Source organism: Salmo salar, chromosome 12 (assembly GCF_965601325.2).
Source record: "Salmo salar chromosome 12, fSalSal1, whole genome shotgun sequence".
In the NCBI taxonomy this organism is placed as follows: domain Eukaryota; kingdom Metazoa; phylum Chordata; class Actinopteri; order Salmoniformes; family Salmonidae; genus Salmo; species Salmo salar.
Window position 1 is genome coordinate 99,463,058 of NC_138302.1, and position 19,173 is coordinate 99,482,230.

The 19,173-nt window shown below is 42.7% G+C and overlaps 1 protein-coding gene across 1 annotated transcript in view; it reads left to right on the forward strand.

Annotated features, from left to right (window-relative positions):
* LOC106566213 (DDB1- and CUL4-associated factor 1) overlaps window positions 1-18,591 on the forward strand; it is a 45,433-nt gene extending 26,842 nt beyond the window's left edge. The window contains exons 14-26 of the mRNA XM_082959509.1: window positions 2,472-2,677; window positions 3,660-3,903; window positions 4,292-4,958; window positions 6,786-6,968; window positions 7,819-8,017; window positions 10,908-10,990; window positions 11,087-11,171; window positions 11,472-11,705; window positions 12,231-12,429; window positions 12,513-12,586; window positions 13,258-13,350; window positions 13,710-13,936; window positions 15,125-18,591. Of these exons, the coding sequence (XP_082815635.1) occupies window positions 2,472-2,677; window positions 3,660-3,903; window positions 4,292-4,958; window positions 6,786-6,968; window positions 7,819-8,017; window positions 10,908-10,990; window positions 11,087-11,171; window positions 11,472-11,705; window positions 12,231-12,429; window positions 12,513-12,586; window positions 13,258-13,350; window positions 13,710-13,745 (2,303 nt within the window). The 3' untranslated portion in view covers window positions 13,746-13,936; window positions 15,125-18,591. The remainder of the gene's footprint in view (window positions 1-2,471; window positions 2,678-3,659; window positions 3,904-4,291; window positions 4,959-6,785; window positions 6,969-7,818; window positions 8,018-10,907; window positions 10,991-11,086; window positions 11,172-11,471; window positions 11,706-12,230; window positions 12,430-12,512; window positions 12,587-13,257; window positions 13,351-13,709; window positions 13,937-15,124) is intronic.
* Window positions 18,592-19,173: the final 582 nt, after the last annotated feature.

A 19,173-nucleotide genomic window follows, 5' to 3' on the forward strand; every position in this document is an offset into this window, starting at 1 on the left:
GTGAACCCAGTCGAATGGACCGACCTGCTGCTGTTCTTTCATCCCAAGTTAAACACTGGTTGTTGTTATTAGCAGCGTGTCTTTTTATTTTTTCTTAAGAGGAGTATTTAACTTTCTCTGGTCGTAGGAGTAACAACATGAATTGGTGCACGAGGTAGAAATAAAGCAGCGTGTGTCTTGAGTTTTACCGTCAGCTGGAAAACTGTGTCCCCTTTTATCAGCGGAGAGACGGTGAGTCGGGTGAGAGGCAGCCTCATCGCTGCTCCCTCCCTGCCTCCCCTCAGACTGACCAATCAGACGGACCAATCAGTCCAGTCAAATAAAGAGAAGCTAATTATTATGCTCACTCAGCTGTGACTCATAAGTAATACAACACATGATCATATACCTCACATGAAATATCATTTCAAAATGGTCTGGGAAGGAAGCACCTAACTGGCAGGGCAATAGCCAAAATGCAGTGATAATGTATTAGGCCTATTATCCTACTGCACAAACCTCGTTGCTATAGAACTGTTTTTAATAAATGTTGCTGAGACATGTTTTTTTTTTAATCATTTTTAAAAAGAATTATAATCTGAGTGGTAGATCTCTGCTAGCATTCTTTTAATTAATTTCACCTTTATTTAACCAGGTAGGTTAGTTGAGAACAAGTTCTCATTTACAACTGCGACCTGGTCAAGATAAAGCAAAGCAGTTCAACACATACAACAACACAGAGTTACATATGGAATAAACATACATACAGTCAATAATACAGTAGAACAAAATAAAACAAAAAGTATATATACAGTGAGTGCAAATGAGGTAAGTTAAGGCAATAAATAGGCCATGGTGGTGAAGTAATTACAATATAGCAATTAAGCACTGGAATGGTAGATGTGCAGAAGATGAATGTGCAAGTAGAGATACTGGGATGCAAAGGAGCAAGATAAATAAATAAATACAGTATGGGGATGAGGTAGATAGATGGGCTGTTTACAGATGGGCTATGTGCAGTGATCTGTGAGCTGCTCTGACAGCTGGTGCTTAAAGCTAGTGAGGGAGATATGAGTCTCCAGCTTCAGAGATTTTTGCAGTTCGTTCCAGTCATTGGCAGCAGAGAACTGGAAGGAAAGGCGGCCAAAGGAGGAATTGGCTTTGGGGGTGACCAGTGAGATATACCTGCTGGAGCGCGTGCTACAGGTGGGTGCTGCTATGGTGACCAGTGAGCTGATATAAGGGGGGACTTTACCTAGCAGGGTCTTGTAGATGACCTGGAGCCAGTGGGTTTGGCGACGAGTATGAAGCGAGGGCCAACCAACGAGAGCATACAGGTCGCAGTGGTGGGTAGTATATGGGGCTTTGGTGACAAAACGGATGGCACTGTGATAGACTGCATCCAATTTGCTGAGTAGAGTGTTGGAGGCTATTTGATAGATGACGTCACCGAAGTCAAGGATCGGTAAGATGTTCAGTTTTACGAGGGTATGTTTGGCAGCATGAGTGAAGGATGCTTTGTTGCGAAATGGGAAGCCAATTCTAGATTTAACTTTGGATTGGAGATGTTTGATGTGAGTCTGGAAGGAGAGTTTACAGTCTAACCAGACACCTAGGTATTTGTAGTTGTCCACGTGTTCTAAGTCAGAACTGTCCAGAGTAGTGATGCGGGCAGGTGCAGGCAGTGATCGGTTGAAGAGCATGCATTTAGTTTTATTTGCCTTTAAGAGCAGTTAGAGGCCACGGAAGGAGAGTTGTTTGGCATTGAAGCTCGTCTGGAGGTTAGTTAACACAGTGTCCAAAGAGGGGTTCTGACTTGAAGTGATCTTCACTCAAAGGTTAGAGACCACGGCTCTATATTGTTTATATCTATATTGCTAGGTCAGTCGCTCTATATTCTATCTATATTGCTAGGTCAGTCGCTCTATATTCTATCTATATTGCTAGGTCAGTCGCTCTATATTCTATCTATATTGCTAGGGCAGTCGCTCTATATTCTTTATATCTATATTGCTAGGTCAGTCGCTCTATATTCTATCTATATTGCTAGGGCAGTCGCTCTATATTCTTTATATCTATATTGCTAGGTCAGTCGCTCTATATTCTATCTATATTGCTAGGGCAGTCGCTCTATATTCTATCTATATTGCTAGGGCAGTCGCTCTATATTCTATCTATATTGCTAGGGCAGTCGCTCTATATTCTATCTATATTGCTAGGGCAGTCGCTCTATATTCTATCTATATTGCTAGGGCAGTCGCTCTATATTCTATCTATATTGCTAGGGCAGTCGCTCTATATTCTATCTATATTGCTAGGGCTGTCTCTCTATATTCTCTATATCTATACTGCTAGATCAGTCTCTTTTCTATATCAGTACATGTTTTATAGAATCTGATCTATTTCTTAAACCTGTGACTAGACTATAATTTTTGTTGTTCTCAATACTATGTTAGACAAGAATGTTACCTTTCACCGTGTTCCTCCTCTAGGAATGAGTATTATCCTGGGGGTGGCGGAGGGAGAGGTGTTTGTCAACGATGCAGAGATCCAGAAGTCAGCGCTCCAGGTGGTCACCAACTGTGTGTGTGCCCCCGACCAGACCCTCACTTCCATGGGCAGCTTTCTGCATCACCCCCCCCAGGAGAGTGTGCTCACCAAGATGTGGAACGTTGTCCAGGCCAACAACGGCATCAAGGTAGGTGACCTAGGGGTTGTGGCTTGCATCCTCTGTGTAGGTATACAGTGGGGAGAACAAGTATTTGATACACTGCTGATTTTGCAGGTTTTCCTACTTACAAAGCATGTAGAGGTCTGTCATTTTTAAGTAGGAAAACCTGCAAAATCGGCAGTGTATCAAATACTTGTTCTCCCCACTGTATGTATTGCGTTGTAAAATACATCTTCGCCTTATTCCTCTGTTACTTACCGTAGATTTCGGACTATAAGCCGCAACTTTTTTCCCACGCTTTAAGCCTCGCGGCTTAAACAATGACGCGGCTAATATATGGATTTTTCCCGCTTTCAATTTTTTTCTTCCAAAAAAACACATTCTGTGACGTGCTCAGTTTTTTGGCGGCATGAAGCTTTCATTAGACCAATGAAATTGCCGAACGGGTTAAGGTCAAACAACTTTTTTGTTTACTGTTTAGATTAAATCGAGCGCTCTCAAACTTCCCATCATTCTGTTTACGGTAGTCATTTTGTCACCCTCATCATGGCAAAGACACGGAGAAATGCATATGATGCAGCTTTCAAGTTGAAGGCGATTGATCTGGCTGTTGGAAAAGGAAATAGAGCTGCTGCACGGGAGCTTGGTCTTAATGAGTCGATGATAAGACGTTGGAAACAGCAGCGTGAGGAATTGACTCAGTGCAAAAAGGCAACTAAAGCTTACTGCTAATTTTACATTTTTTGTTACAAGCCGTGTTTCGTTAAAGCCTGTGTAAAGTTCATTTGTTTCAATGTACCGGTAGGCACCTGCGGCTTATAGACATGTGCGGCTTATTTATGTTCAGAATATATATATTTTTTTTAATTCAGTGGGTGCGGCTTATATTCAGGTGCGCTTAATAGTCCGGAAATTACGGTAATGCAGTAAAGACAGGCTTCTCGTTGATCCTCAAACATTTTAAAACTCTCTTTTTTTTTTTTATTCTGTAATGAAACTATTCTTCCAGGTACTCCTTGGTTTACTGACGGTCAAGATGCCCATCACGGATGCAGACCTGATTCGAGCGCTGGCTTGTAAGGCTCTGGTTGGTCTGTCTCGCTCCAGGGCTGTTAGACAGATCATCTCCAAGCTGCCTCTATTCTCCTCCTCACACATCCAACAGCTGATGAAGGAACCGGTGCTGCAGGACAAACGCTCACAACACGGCCGCTTCTGCCGTTATTCTGCCGAGCTCATCGAGAGGGTGTCGGGTAAATCAAATCAAATTCAAAAACAAAACAGACACACTTTTTTTATTTGCCAGTTTCATACGAGGTAACAATACAATACGGAAAACATAAATCAGAGATTTTTTTAAATGTAGGTTCGGCACGATGCCAAAAAGCACATTTTAAACTTCTTTATTGTTGGAAAGTCACATGTATTTATTTTCCAAGCTTTAGCACACAATGTTTTACATACAGTAGGTTTTTAAAGGACCAAATAGTTTGGTCTGTGTGTGTTTTTAATTTTTGACATGGGGGGAAAAATATTACGATACTGATGTCGTCCCGTCCCTGATTAAAAAATGAACGCTAGTATAAACAACTAGGACAAAAGGGTACATCTTTCTTTTCATAATACGTCTGTTTTCCTCAGGTAAACCCTTGTTGATAGGGACAGACGTGTCTTTGGCCCGGCTCCAGAGGGCTAACGTTGTGGCCCAGTCTCGTATCTCCTTTCCTGAGAAGGAGTTGTTGCTGCTCATCAGGAACCACCTGGTGGCTAAAGGACTCCAGGATACCGCCTCAGCCCTCACCAAGGAGGCTAATCTCCCCTGCAGCCCACTCTCCCTCTCCATCCCCCTCTCTTCCTCCCCCTCGCTCTACCCGGCAGTCTCTGTAGCTCCTCCCCCCATCTCTTCATCCGCTGTGTTACCCAGAACCCCAAGGGGCATGGTCAACGGAGGAGTGGTAGTGGCTGCTCGCCTCACTGCGGTGACCCAATCATCTTCGTCTTCTTTGGTCCAGACGCCACGCCCCTCCTCCTCCCTGCCTCCTTGCACCCCCCACGACCCACCTCCCCATGGTTCGCCTCAGCTCGGGCGTATCCTGTTCACGCGGGAGCGCTCCTCTGTCCTCTGTAGCCCTGGGACTGGACTTGGTGGCAGCAGTGGGAAACGGCCCTCCAGTGTGCTGAGACAGAAGTCGGACCACGGAGCATTCAGCCAGAGTCCTGCCATGAAGAAACAGCTGGACAGACACCTGCCTTCCCCACCTGCCTTGGACAGCATCATCACAGAGTACCTCAGGGAGCAGCATGCCAGGTTTGAATACTTTTATTTTTTTATTTAACATTTTATTTAACATTTATGTTGACACCATCAGACTTCGGAAAGTATTCAGACCCCTTCACTCTTTCTGCATTTTGTTACGTAACAGCCTTGTTGTAAAATGGATTAAAAAAAAATGTTTTTCCCCATAATCATAAAGCGAAAACTGAAATACCTTATTTACATAAGTATTCAGACCCTTTGCTATGAGACTCGAAATTGAGCTCAGGTGCATCCTGTTTCCATTGATCATCCTTGAGATGTTTCTACAACTTGATTGGAGTCCACCTTTGGTAAATTGATTGGACATGATTTGGAAAGGCACACACCTGACTATATAAGGTCTCACACCATGTCAGAACAAAAACCAAGCCATGAGGTCGAAGAAATTGTCCGTAGAGCTCTGAGACAGGATTTTGTCGAAGGCACAGATCTGGGGAAGGGTACCAAAACATTTCTACAGCGTTGAAGCTCCCCAAAAGCACAGTGGCCTCCATCATTCTTAAATGGAAGAAGTTTGGAACCACCAAGACTCTTCCTAGAGCTGGTCGCCCGGCCAAACTGAGCAATCAGGGGAGAAGGGCCTTGGTCAGGGAGGTGACCAAGAACACAATGGTCACTCTGACAGAGCTCCAGAGTTCCTCTGTGGAGATGGGAGAACCTTCCAGAAGGACAACCATCTCTGCAGCACTCCACCAATCAGGCCTTTATGGTAGAGTGGCCAGGAGGAAGCCACTCCTCAGTAAAAGGCACATGACAGCCCGCTTGGAGTTTGCCAAAAGGCACCTAAAGGACTCTCAGACCATGAGAACAAGATTCTCTGGTCTGATGAAACCAAGATTGAACTCTTTGACCTGAATGCCAAGCGTCACGTCTAGAGGAAACCTGGCACCATCCCTACGATGAAGCATGGTGGTGGCAGCATCATGCTGTGGGGATGTTTTTCAGCAGTGGGGACTGTGAGACTAGTCAGGATCGAGGGAAAGATGAACGGAGCAAAGTACCGTGCGATCCTTGATGAAAACCTGCTCCAGAGTGCTCAGGACCTCATACTGGGGAAAAGGTTTACTTTCTATCAGGACAACGACCCTGAGCACACAGCCAAGACTATGTTGGAGTCTCTGAATGTCCTTGAGTGGTCCAGCCAGAGCCCGGACTTGAACCTGATTGAACATCTCTGGAGAAACCTGAAAATAGCTGTGCAGTGACGCTCCCATCCAAGCGGACATAACTTGAGAGGATCTGCAGAGAAGAATGGGAGAAACTCCCCAAATACAGGTGTGCCAATCTTGTAGAGTCATACCCAAGAAGACTCACGGCTGTAATCGCTGCCAAGGTGCTTCAACAAAGTACTGAGTAAAGGGTCTGATTATGTAAATGATATATCAGTTTTGTATTTTTTTTAATAAATTTGCGATGTCTAAGAACCTGATTTTACTTTGTTATTATGGGATATTGTGTGTGGATTGAGGACTTTAAAAAAAAATGTATTTTGATCCATTTTAGAATAAGACTGTAACGTAACAAAATGTAGAAAGAGGGGTCTGAATACTTTCCGAATGCACTGTTTATATATATTTCGGACTAGTATATTTTCTGTATTTCGTAAATCATTTTTGATACTTGTATTGTTCGTTATTACTGCACTGTTGGTGCTACGAACATAAGTATTTACAAAATATGTGTACTTGTCCAATAAAATGTAATATTTATTTTACGTTTGTTACAATTTATTTTACATTTATTTAAACTCAGCAAGTCAATTAAACAACAAATGCTTATTGACTAATTTCTGATGTATTTTTAAACCATTTATTTCAGGTGTAGGAACCCGGTGACTACCTGCCCCCCTTTCTCCCTGTTCACACCCCACCAATGCCCAGAGCCCAAGCAGAGGTGCCAGGCCCCTACTAACTTCACCTCCAGACTGACCAGCAGGGTGCTGTATCCTAAACATGGAGGGGTGGATGGGGGCTGCCTGGACAGACATCTCATCTTCAGCAGGTAGGCTTCACCTATCCTCAGAATGGCCCCCCGGCCCGCATTACATCCAGGCCATTTCATCCAGGGGTTTATGTCAATAGTCTGACGTGGCTACCTTCATTTCCTCACTTCCTTCAAAGGAGGAGAAGAAGACACTTTTTTTTTTTAAACTACTGAGATGAAGCCTCTGGCCGTGTACTAAACAGTAGGCATTTTGGGTATGCCAACAGAGAAAGTATAGTATGTGAAATGTAGAACATTTTGTATGTTTAAATGCCAGGATGTCATACTCAGTTGGCTTTTTATCAAAGTACAGTTCAGTGCTTTTTTTTTTTTCTTGTTTTTTCTTGAGGAAGATTTAGCTTTTTCTAGACCCCCAACAGCTGATAGTCAGCTGAGTGGCCGGGAATCAACGCAACTACACATAAAATGATTCATTCTCAGCAGGAGGAGCCTAGTATGCTGATATTTGTTACTTATTGCGTTGGATTTTACTAAACAGTACATTCTAGATAGTAGTAGCCTAGTGGTTAGAGCGTTGGGCCAGTAACCGAAAGGTTGCTGGATCGAATCCCCGAGCTGACAAGGTAAAAATCTGTCATTATGTCCCTGAACAAGGCAGTTAACCCACTGTTCCTAGGTCGTCATTGAAAATAAGAATTTGTTCTTAACTGACTTACCTAGTTAAATAAATATTTTTTTATTATTATGCAGTTTAAGAAAGTGGTCTGCAAGCCAGATTTTGGCCCGTGTCTCCTTGTAGATCTGTTAGGTACCCTCTACTTTCTCTTTCTGTTGCTAGCTGTTCCTCTCCTCTCTCTCTCTCCCTCCATCTCTTTAGCTAACCCCTTCATGATGTCTCTTCCCCCAGGTTCCGGCCCATCTCAGTGTTCAGGGAGGCTGAGGAGGACGACAGTGGTTTCACCTGCTGTGCCTTCTCAGCCCGCGAGCGTTTCCTGATGCTGGGGACGTGTACAGGACACCTGAAGCTCTATAACGTGTTCAGCGGTCAGGAGGAGGCTAGCTACAGCTGTCATACTTCAGCCATCACTCACCTGGAGCCCTCACGGGTATGTAGATTGATGGATGGTTAGAGCCGTCACTCACCTGGAATCATCACGGCTCAATGGTAATAATCATACTACTACTGCATCTAAAAAATATAGCTGCACGAACCCATGCCCAGGTTCAAGATTTACAGCGCCACCATCAGGACGAATTGGACACACCACCCTTGGATGATATCTTGTTTACTTCTTACCACATCTGCCAAATATCAGAACTCAAAATCAAACCGGTCATGCGATATGCTTTTGAGGTCTGCTGCAGAGGGACAATAGAGAGCCATGCAAAAATGATCAATCATAAAAGTGCTGTAAACAAATTAGCTCCCTATTTAAAAAGAAGATGGAGGACAAGCTATGAGGGAAACGTATTGGCGTTTTGGTACAGCTAACTAGCGCAAATATTATATTGTGATATTTTCAAAACGATACGTTAAGTTACATCATGAAAAATAATATCTATGTAACTTTATAGATTTTTTTTTTCAATTCATTTTTTTTCACTAATGTTGACCACTTTAAAATGTCTTCTACTCCAGTACAACGGAGTAGCGTTTTAAGTGTTTTTAACAAACTTCGAAATGGTGGAAAATCCATGGCGGATCTTATGGGTCCTTGAGGCAAATTTGTTCCTTGTTAGGAGAGGGACGTATGTACCGAACTTCAGGACTCGTGAAAGGGGTGAGGGGCATGAGCTTTCAAAGATTGTATTTCCAATCACTTGTGACCTAACAAGGAGAAATGCCCGGGGTTCAAGCTGTGGGCCCACATTGCCACCATCAAGACGAATCGCCCCAAGGATGAGCTATTTCTGTACGTTACCACGGTAGCCAAATACCAGAACTCAAAATAAAACAGATCTTTTGATGTATTTCACCATTTTTAATGTCGACTACTTTAAACGTCTTCTTCACCAGAACCCAGCTTAATACCAATGGGTTTCACCCAGCTTAAACCCATTACTACTACTACTTCTATTGTACTACTACTACTACTACTACTACTACTATTGTACTGCTGCTGCTACTACTACTACTACTACTATTGTACTACTACTACCATTGTACTGCTACTACTACTACTACTATTGTACTACTGCTGCTGCTGCTGCTACTGCTGCTGCTACTACTACTACTACTACTACTACTACTATTATACTACTACTACTATTATTCTACTACTATTCTACTACTACTATTGTTCTACTACTACTATTGTACTGCTGCTACTGCTACTACTGTACTACTGCTGCTATTACTGTACTGCTGCTGCTACTACTAAACTACTACGATGACTACCAGCGGTAATAATGATACTACGACGACTACTACCAGCGGTAATAATGATACTACGACGACGACTACCAGCGGTAATAATGATACTACGACGACTACTACCAGCGGTAATAATGATACTACGACGACGACTACCAGCGGTAATAATGATACGACGACTACCAGCAGTAATAATGATACTACGACGACGACTACCAGCGGTAATAATGATACTACGACGACTACTACCAGCGGTAATAATGATACTACGACGACGACTACCAGCGGTAATAATGATACGACGACTACCAGCAGTAATAATGATACTACGACGACGACTACCAGCGGTAATAATGATACTACGACGACTACTACCAGCGGTAATAATGATACTACGACGACGACTACCAGCGGTAATAATGATACGACGACTACCGGCGAGTAATAATGATACTACGACGACCGGCGATAATAATGATACTACGACGACCGGCGGTAATAATGATACTACGACGACCGGCGGTAATAATGATACTACGACGACCAGCGGTAATAATGATACTACGACGACCGGCGGTAATAATGATACTACGACTACCGGCGGTAATAATGATACTACGACTACCGGCGGTAATAATGATACTACGACTACCGGCGGTAATAATGATACTACGACTACCAGCGGTAATAATGATACTACGACTACTACCGGCGGTAATAATGATACTACGACGACCACCGGCGGTAATAATGATACTACGACGACCAGCGGTAATAATGATACTACGACGACCGGCGGTAATAATGATACTACGACTACTACCGGCGGTAATAATGATACTACGACTACTACCGGCGGTAATAATGATACTACGACGACCAGCGGTAATAATGATACTACGACGACGACGACCAGCGGTAATAATGATACTACGACGACGACGACCAGCGGTAATAATGATACTACGACGACGACTACCAGCGGTAATAATGATACTACGACGACCAGCGGTAATAATGATACTACGACGACTACCGGCTGTAATAATGATACTACGACGACGACTACCAGCGGTAATAATGATACTACGACTACCAGCGGTAATAATGATACTACGACTACCAGCTGTAATAATGATACTACGACTACCAGCGGTAATAATGATACTACGACTACCAGCGGTAATAATGATACTACGACGACCAGCGGTAATAATGATACTACGACTACCAGCTGTAATAATGATACTACGACTACCAGCGGTAATAATGATACTACGACGACCAGCGGTAATAATGATACTACGACGACTACCAGCGGTAATAATGATACTACGACGACTACCAGCGGTAATAATGATACTACGACGACTACCAGCGGTAATAATGATACTACGACGACCAGCGGTAATAATGATACTACGACGACCAGCGGTAATAATGATACTACGCCAGCTGCAGCTGTCACAGCTTGAGCTCTATTCGTCAAATCAGTCAATTCAATGTATTTCTGAAATATTTTTCTATTATCAGTAATCACCGTAGCAGGCCTCAATAGTGTGTTCAGTGGTAGACTGGCTTTTCTTCTTCTTCCAACACTCATCTCTCCTGTATTTTTTTAGGATGGTTCTCTGCTCCTGACGTCTGCCTCGTGGAGTGTCCCTCTGTCAGCTCTCTGGAGTATGCAGTCTGTCTTCGAGATGAAGTTAGTCTCACTCCGAGCCGTAGTCTGAACTGTTTAGTCATTTCCTTATAGACCGCTTTCACAAACAAACATCCATCGTGATTGTCTCTGTTTCAGGCATTCCTTCTTGGACGACCATTATGTAGAGTTCAGTAAACTGTCACAAGACAGAGTGATTGGCACCAAGGACCAAGTAGCTCATGTAAGTCGACTCCATCTCTTCGTTTTACACCTTGTCTTCTCTGTCACGTGTTGCTCAACTTATTCTTTTTACTCCAGCACTGTCTTAAAACCACTGGAAGTGTGTCATTTATATTTTCCTACACCGATGTATGAATAATGAAACGAGAGGCCCGTCTTGGTGTAATGGTGCTTCCTACGAGCAGTGAGCTGGCCTCTTGTTTTTTTTAAATAATTTTTTTAATCCATCCTCTGTTTTTTTCCAGCACCGGCTTTCTCAAGCTTACGATGTTAATTTCACCTTCTTTTGTGTCCTCTCCAGATCTATGACATCCAGACAGGTCAGAAGCTGCTGACCCTTAATGACCCTGGCCTGGCCAACAACTACAAGAGGAACTGTGCGACCTTTAACCCTAGCGACGACCTGGTGCTGAATGACGGGGTCATGTGGGACGTGCGCTCTGCTCAGGCCATCCACAAGTTTGACAAGTTCAATATGAACATCAGCGGCGTGTTCCATCCCAACCGCCTCGAGGTCATCATCAACACAGAGATTGTATCCTTATTCCTTCCTGTTTGGTCCTTATTACTTCCTGTTTGGTCCTTATTACTTCCTGTTTGGTCCTTATTCCTTCCTGTTTGGTCCTTATTCCTTCCTGTTTGGTCCTTATTCCTTCCTGTTTGGTCCTTATTCCTTCCTGTTTGGTCCTTATTCCTTCCTGTTTGGTCCTTATTCCTTCCTGTTTGGTCCTTATTCCTTCCTGTTTGGTTAACATATAACATTATGGACAACTTTATTAACAGAAAGAACAGTTGCAACTCACTGCAATACATTTAATGCTCACTTTTATTAACAGAGCAAATCTAACGATTTTTTTTTTTTAAATCTGTAAAAATGCTCCTGGGATATCACATCCTGTTGCTTTTATTATGAATATCGCCAGACGTGTATAAACTCAGGTGAGATCTAATTTGATCCTTTATAACTAGGGCCTGAGTTTATCCAGGTCATATCAGTAAAAACAGCCCCGGGATATGAACATTGATTTGGGAGTGACAGTCACCTTGACAGCTATGCCAGTGGGACCTGAGAACGTTCCATCTCCTCCACACTGTGCCTGCCCTGGACCAGTGTAGAGGAGTGTTCAACAACAACGCTACGGTCATGTACGGAGCCATGCTCCAGGCTGATGAGGAGGATGATGTGATGGACCAACAGATGAAGAGTCCCTTTGGTTCATCCTTCAGAACTTTTGACGCCACCGACTACAAACCCATCGGTACGACTTTTAAAGGTCATAGGTCAAACATTGGGATTTGTTTTGTGGCTGAAGTTAACTTCTGGTTGTATGTTCTCCCTCAGCTACCGTGGATGTGAAGAGGAATATTTTTGACCTGTGTACTGACACTAGGGATTGCTACCTGGCCGTCATCGAGGTAAACTTCCTGGTTTTATTTCCGTTGCTGATATTCCAAGTGGTGTCTTCTATCTCTGCTCTGACCATTCCATCAGTATATGGTTGTTATCATGTAGGAAGAATGAGCTGTATTGTTTGTGTCCCATATTCTTACTTATGGGTTAGGGTGGTGCCATGCTCCCCGATGGTGCCATATTATTGCTTTCTGTTCTACTCTGGCTCTTGATCTGTGTCCCAAATAGACATTCAAAAAGAAACTAAAGAGTAGAATGTGGGAAGTGTAGTCCTCTCTGTCAGTCAGCAGTTCATCTCAAGCTGTGTGTTCTTCTAAAGAGTAGAATGTGGGAAGTGTAGTCCTCTCTGTCAGTCAGCAGTTCATCTCAAGCTGTGTGTTCTTCTAAAGAGTAGAATGTGGGAAGTGTAGTCCTCTCTGTCAGTCAGCAGTTCATCTCAAGCTGTGTGTTCTTCTAAAGAGTAGAACGTGGGAAGTGTAGTCCTCTCTGACAGTCAGCAGTTCATCTCAAGCTGTGTGTTCTTCTAAAGAGTAGAACGTGGGAAGTGTAGTCCTCTCTGTCAGTCAGCAGTTCATCTCAAGCTGTGTGTTCTTCTAAAGAGTAGAATGTAGGAAGTGTAGTCCTCTCTGTCAGTCAGCAGTTCATCTCAAGCTGTGTGTTCTTCTAACGTCTTTAGAACCAGGACTCTATCAACATGGACACAGTGTGTCGCCTGTATGAAGTGGGGAGACAGAGACTAGCTGAGGAGGGAGAGGATGATGAAGATCAGGTAAGAGATGCTGTCCTTCTCTCTACTAAACTCAGTCTAACTTTAGTCTACTAAACTCAGTCTAACTCTGGTCTCTACTAAACTCAGTCTAACTTTAGTCTCTACTAAACTCAGTCTAACTTCCGTATCTTATCTACATCAACTCTCTCCTAGTGTTCCTAATATCCAGTCACTCCATTTCAACCCATACTGCCCAGTGTTCTGAAAGCCCACTGGGTTACACACCAGAACTTTTGTTCCTATCCTAGCCCATCACTAAAACACCTTTGTGTTAACTGTGTTCAAATATATTGATGTTTGTTTGTTGAATATTTCATCCTGTTTCACTTTGTGTTCAAAATGTGTCGCCTTCCCACCAGGAGGATCAAGATGATGATGAAGACTCTGACGGATGATGATGATGATGATGATGATGATGACATGGATGACCTGGAGACAGACCCGCTGTTGGCCGAGCTGATCGAGGAAGGAGACGGAGAGGAGGATGGAGGTAACGACTTCTCTCCTTCAGATGAAGCGGTGGCCCGGCTGCTCAATGCCGACGATGAGGAAGACTTGAACAACGATGCTGAGATTGACCTGGGATGTGAGTAATAGCGGTGTCTTCTTGGGGAAAATAGTTTTAACACACACACACACACACACACACACACAAAACATCCACTAGTCTAGAAGCGAAAAAAAAGCAGGCCAAGACCGGCAGCATTGTCCAGGCACTATGTTTCCCCAGGTACCAAGAGGATTATGTCTGTTTGATTGATTGGTTATTGGGTAAAAAAAAATCAAAATCAAAATGTTCAAATCAAATTGTATTTGTCACATACGCTGAATACAACAGGTGTACAACCTTACAGTGAAATGCTGAATACAACAGGTGTAGACCTTACAGTGAAATGCTGAATACAACAGGTGTAGACCTTACAGTGAAATGCTTACTTACAAGCCCTTAACCAACAATGCAGTTTTAAGAAAAATAAATGTTTAGTAAAAAATAGCTAAGTAAAAAATGTAAATAGCAAATAATGAAATAGCAGCAGTACAGTAACCAGGCTATATACAGGGGGTACCAGTACAGAGGCAATGTGCGGGGGCACCGGTTAGTTGAGGTAATATGTACATGTAGTTATAGTTTAAGTGACTGTGCATAGATAATAACAGAGTAGCAGCAGCAGTGTAAAAGAGGGGGGGGGGGGGGGGGGCGGGGGGTGGCAGACGATGAAAATAGTCTGGGTAGCCATTTGATTAGATGTTCAGAAGTCTTATGGCTTGGGGGTAGAAGCTGTTTAGAAGCCTTTTGGACCTAGACTTGGTGCTCCGGTACCGCTTGCCGTGCGGTAGCAGAGCGAACAGTCTATGACTGGGGTGGCTGGAGTCTTTGACAATTTTTAGGGCCTTCCTCGGACACCGCCTGGTATAGAGGTCCTGGATGGCAGGAAGCTTGGCCCCAGTGATGTACTGGGCCGTTCACACTACCCTCTGCAGTGCCTTACAGTCAGATGCCGAGCAGTTGCCATACCAGGCAGTGATGCAACCAGTCAGGATGCTCTCGATGGTGCAGCTGTAGAACTTTTTTGAGGATCTGAGGACCCATGCCTAATCTTTTTCAGTCTCCTGAGGGGGAATAGGTTTTATCGTGCTCTCTTCACGACTGTCTTGGTGTGTTTGGACCGTGTTAGTTTGTTGGGGAACCAAGGAACCAGTTTCAAACAGTAAAAGTTATTAAGTACACACGCAGTGACCGTCTTTCTATCTCCCTGTCTGTTTTTCCATACAGCTGACAGTTCCGACAGCTCAGACGGCAGCACAGACACCTCGGACCTGGAGGACCAACTCTTCCTGTCAATGAGCGACTAAACAGGAAACAGGACATGACAACCAGGAAGTGGCAAAAGGGACACAACAAGTATCCACCCATTGCCACTTAAGCTGGAGGAATTGGCTACCCCTATGAATGTGAATTCATATGCACAAAGAGAAAAGATGAAATAAAAAGATCATATTTGAAGCAAGCCAGGTGTGAGATGGTAATAGTGAAGGACTGATGACTTGATGGTGGTGTTGGACATGACAGGCTACCCACTGAATTCCAAATGTAACCCTAGCAACTACACGCTAGGCACTCTTGTAGGTCGGAGAATATTGCATTACTTTTCAATGCCTCTAAAGATGTTCTTGGGTGTAGGGTCTTGGGTTCCATTTGGAAGTCTGCGCTAGTTTGACATGGAAAAGAGACGTGATACTTAAGACAGGATATCAATACTTTTTTTCTTTATATGACATGTAGCAATTTGAATTGTACAAAAATAGATTTTTTTTCCCCCAGATTTTTTGTTGTTGGGGGGGGGGGGGCTTTTTATAATATAAATACTTTTTTCTTTTAATGTTTTAATTTTGGGGATTTGTAGCTGTAAAATAGCTATTGCTCTTGGATTTGGTATTTTGATTTGATCCCCATTTAGCTGTTGCGAAAGCAGCACCTACTCTTCATGGGGGTCCACATGAAACATGATATAATACAGAACATTTTAATAGACCAGGACAGGGCTAGTTGCTATATCCAGCCCTGTTAAATTGTAGTAGTTAATACTATGACTACTATCGCTTTAAGGGTGCAACCATCTCCATTAAATTGAAGTCATGGCAACAAACAATGGCAGACAATTTTTCATTATTTTTTTGTGTTTCAGATTGATTGTTGTTCTGCAAAACTTTGCCAAGCTAACCAGTCAGAGTCAAAAACAATGTATAGTTTCAAACCTGTTAATTTATTTACTATATTATTTGTTTTTCGTTAATGTACTTTGTCAAAATGCCAGTGACAATAATATGAAAATATTCATAATAATGTAACTGAATGCTCTTGTACCCCTTTTTCACACCACAGAGCCCAGCTGTACTGTACTGGCCCGGTTACACATCCAGCATAGTTGTACCCCTTTTTCACACCACAGAGCCCAGCTGTACTGTATTGGCCCGGTTACACATCCAGCATAGTTGCTGGAATGGTGCCGTACAGGGCAATGTGAAAAGATAATATCCAAGCCTGCGCAGTTCAGTCGGCGTTGGTAAAATAGTGTGAAAAGGGTGTTCTATTTAGTTCTATAGTGGTAAACAGGTGTAGGGAGTTTAATGGCCTCTAGAGTTCAGTGTTGCATAATGTGGATACATATTGATATTAAAACAGAGCCATATATATGGACAAATATAATATACCATCTACACTACCGGTCAAAGTTTTAGAAAACCTACTCATTCAAAAGTTTTTCTTATTTTTTTAAAACTATTTTCTACATTGTAGAATAATAGTGAAGACATCAAAACTATGAATATATTTTATATTTGAGATTCTTTAAAGTAGCCACCCTTTGCCTTGATGACAGCTTTGCACACTCTAGGCATTCTCTCAACCAGCTTCATGAGGTAGTCACATGGAATGCATTACAATTAACAGTTGTGCCTTCTTAAAAGTTAATTTGTGGGATTTCTTTCTTAATGCGTTTGAGCCAATCAGTTGTGTTGTGATAAGGTAGGGGTGGTATACAGAAGACAGCCCTGTTCGGTAAAAGACCAAGTCCATATTATGGCAAGAACAGCTCAAATAAGCAAAGAGAAATGACAGTCCGTCACTACTTTAAGACATGAAGGTCAGTCAATATGGAACATTTCAAGAACTTTTAAAGTTTCCTCTAGTGCAGTGGCAAAAACCATCAGGCGCTGTGATGAAACTGTCTCTCATGAGGACCGCCACAGGAAAGGAAGACCCAGAGTTACCTCTGCTGCAGAGGATAAGTTCATTAGAGCGAACTGCACCTCAGATTACAGCCCAAATAAATGCTTCACAGAGTTCAAGTAACAGACACATCTCAACATCAACTGTTCAGAGGAGACTGCATGAATCAGGCCTTCATGGTTGAATTGCTGCAAAGAAACCACTACTAAAGGACACCAATAAGAAGAAACTTGTTTGGGCCAAGAAACACGAGCAATGGACATTAGACTGGTACTGTCCTTTGGTCTGATGAGTCCAAATTTGAGATTTTTGGATCCAACCGCTATATCTTTATATATTAGTGTGTGTGGTTCCCACCGTGAAGCATGGAGGAGGAGGTGTGATGGTGTGGGGGTGCTTTGCTGGTGACACTGTTGGTGATTTATTTAGAATTCAAGGCACACTTAACCTGCATGGCTACCTCAACATTCTGCAGTGATACACCATCCCATCTGGTTATGGCTTAGTGGGACTATCATTTGTTTTTCAGCAGGACAATGACCCAACACAAATCCAGGCTGTGTAAGGGCTATTTGACCAAGAAGGAAAGTGATGGTGCTGCATCAGATGACCTGGCCTCCACAATCCCCCGACCTCAACCCAATTGAGATAGTTTGGGATGAGTCGGACCGTAGAGTGAAGGAATAGCAGCCAACAAGTGCCCAGCATATGTGGGAACTCCTTCAAGACTGTTGGAGAAGAATTCCAGGTGAAGCTGGTTGAGAGAATGCCAGGAGTATGTAAAGCTGTCATCAAGGCAAAGGGGGGCTATTTGAAGAATCTCAAATATAAAATATATTTTGATTTGTTTTAACACTTTCTTTTGGTTACTTCCTGATTCCAAATGTGTTATTTCATAGTTTTGATGTCTTCACTATTATTCTACAATGTAGAAAATAGTGAAAATAAATTAAAAAAACCTTGAATGAGTAGGTGCTCTAAAACTTTTGACCAGTAGTGTATATATTTGTGTTTATTTGTGTGTGTATATATGTTTAAGGTGCTAATACAGCAGATATTTTCCTCAATACCTCTCATCCATGACTGAAGTTTCCCTTAGGCACAGATCTAGGATCAGATTCCGTCCCTAAATCCTATACTTTAACATTGGTTGGACTGAAATGTATCTGATGCTATATCAGTGGTTAGGGGCAACTTTTTAGGCCACCTGACTTGAAATGGAATTGAGCCCAACCCTGCTACCTACTCTCTGAGGGCTCGACGATCTGTTATCCGTAGCTGCCACTCTGACGCCTAGCTCTGGAGTAATGGAGCCGCAAAGTGAACACAATTAATATGATTTTAATTTATTTGAATTCTGTTGGTGAAGTGCTTTAAGTTGTGTCCTTATTTCGGAAAGGACCACAAATTGTAAAGACATACATTGTTTAAAGTTTATCTATTTTAATATGTGGAAGGGGGGGAGAAAAAAATTTGAAATAAAGTTCTCTGTTTTGAGAACAATGTTTAGTGCGAATTTGTTTAAATCTATTTTAACATAGCCTAGTGTTGGATTTGTGTAACACTTGATTAAATCTTGCAGTCAGGTATTATTTTTATCTTTACTTAACTAGGCAAGTCAGTTAAGAACAAATTCTTATTTTCAATGACAGCCTACCGGGGAACAGTGGGTTAGCTGCCTTGTTCAGGGGCAGAACGACAGATTTTTACCTTGTCAGCTCGGGGGATTCGATCTTGCAACCTTTCGGTTACTAGTTCAACGCTCTAACCACTAGGCTACCTGCCTAGGTTTATACCTTTTTTTTGTGTCAACATGTCAAGATTTGTGGTGTTAGGTGTACCAGTCCAAGTCTTGTGAATCTGTCTTTGACGATACATTGTAGGAGACATCAGCCTGACAGAGTTACAACACTATCACTGAGGTACAGAGTTACAACACTATCACTGAGGTACAGAGTTACAACACTTATCACTGAGGTACAGAGTTACAACACTATCACTGAGGTACAGTTACAACACTTATCACTGAGGTACAGAGTTACAACACTTATCACTGAGGTACAGAGTGCTGTTTTCTTCCAGGACAAGATGTT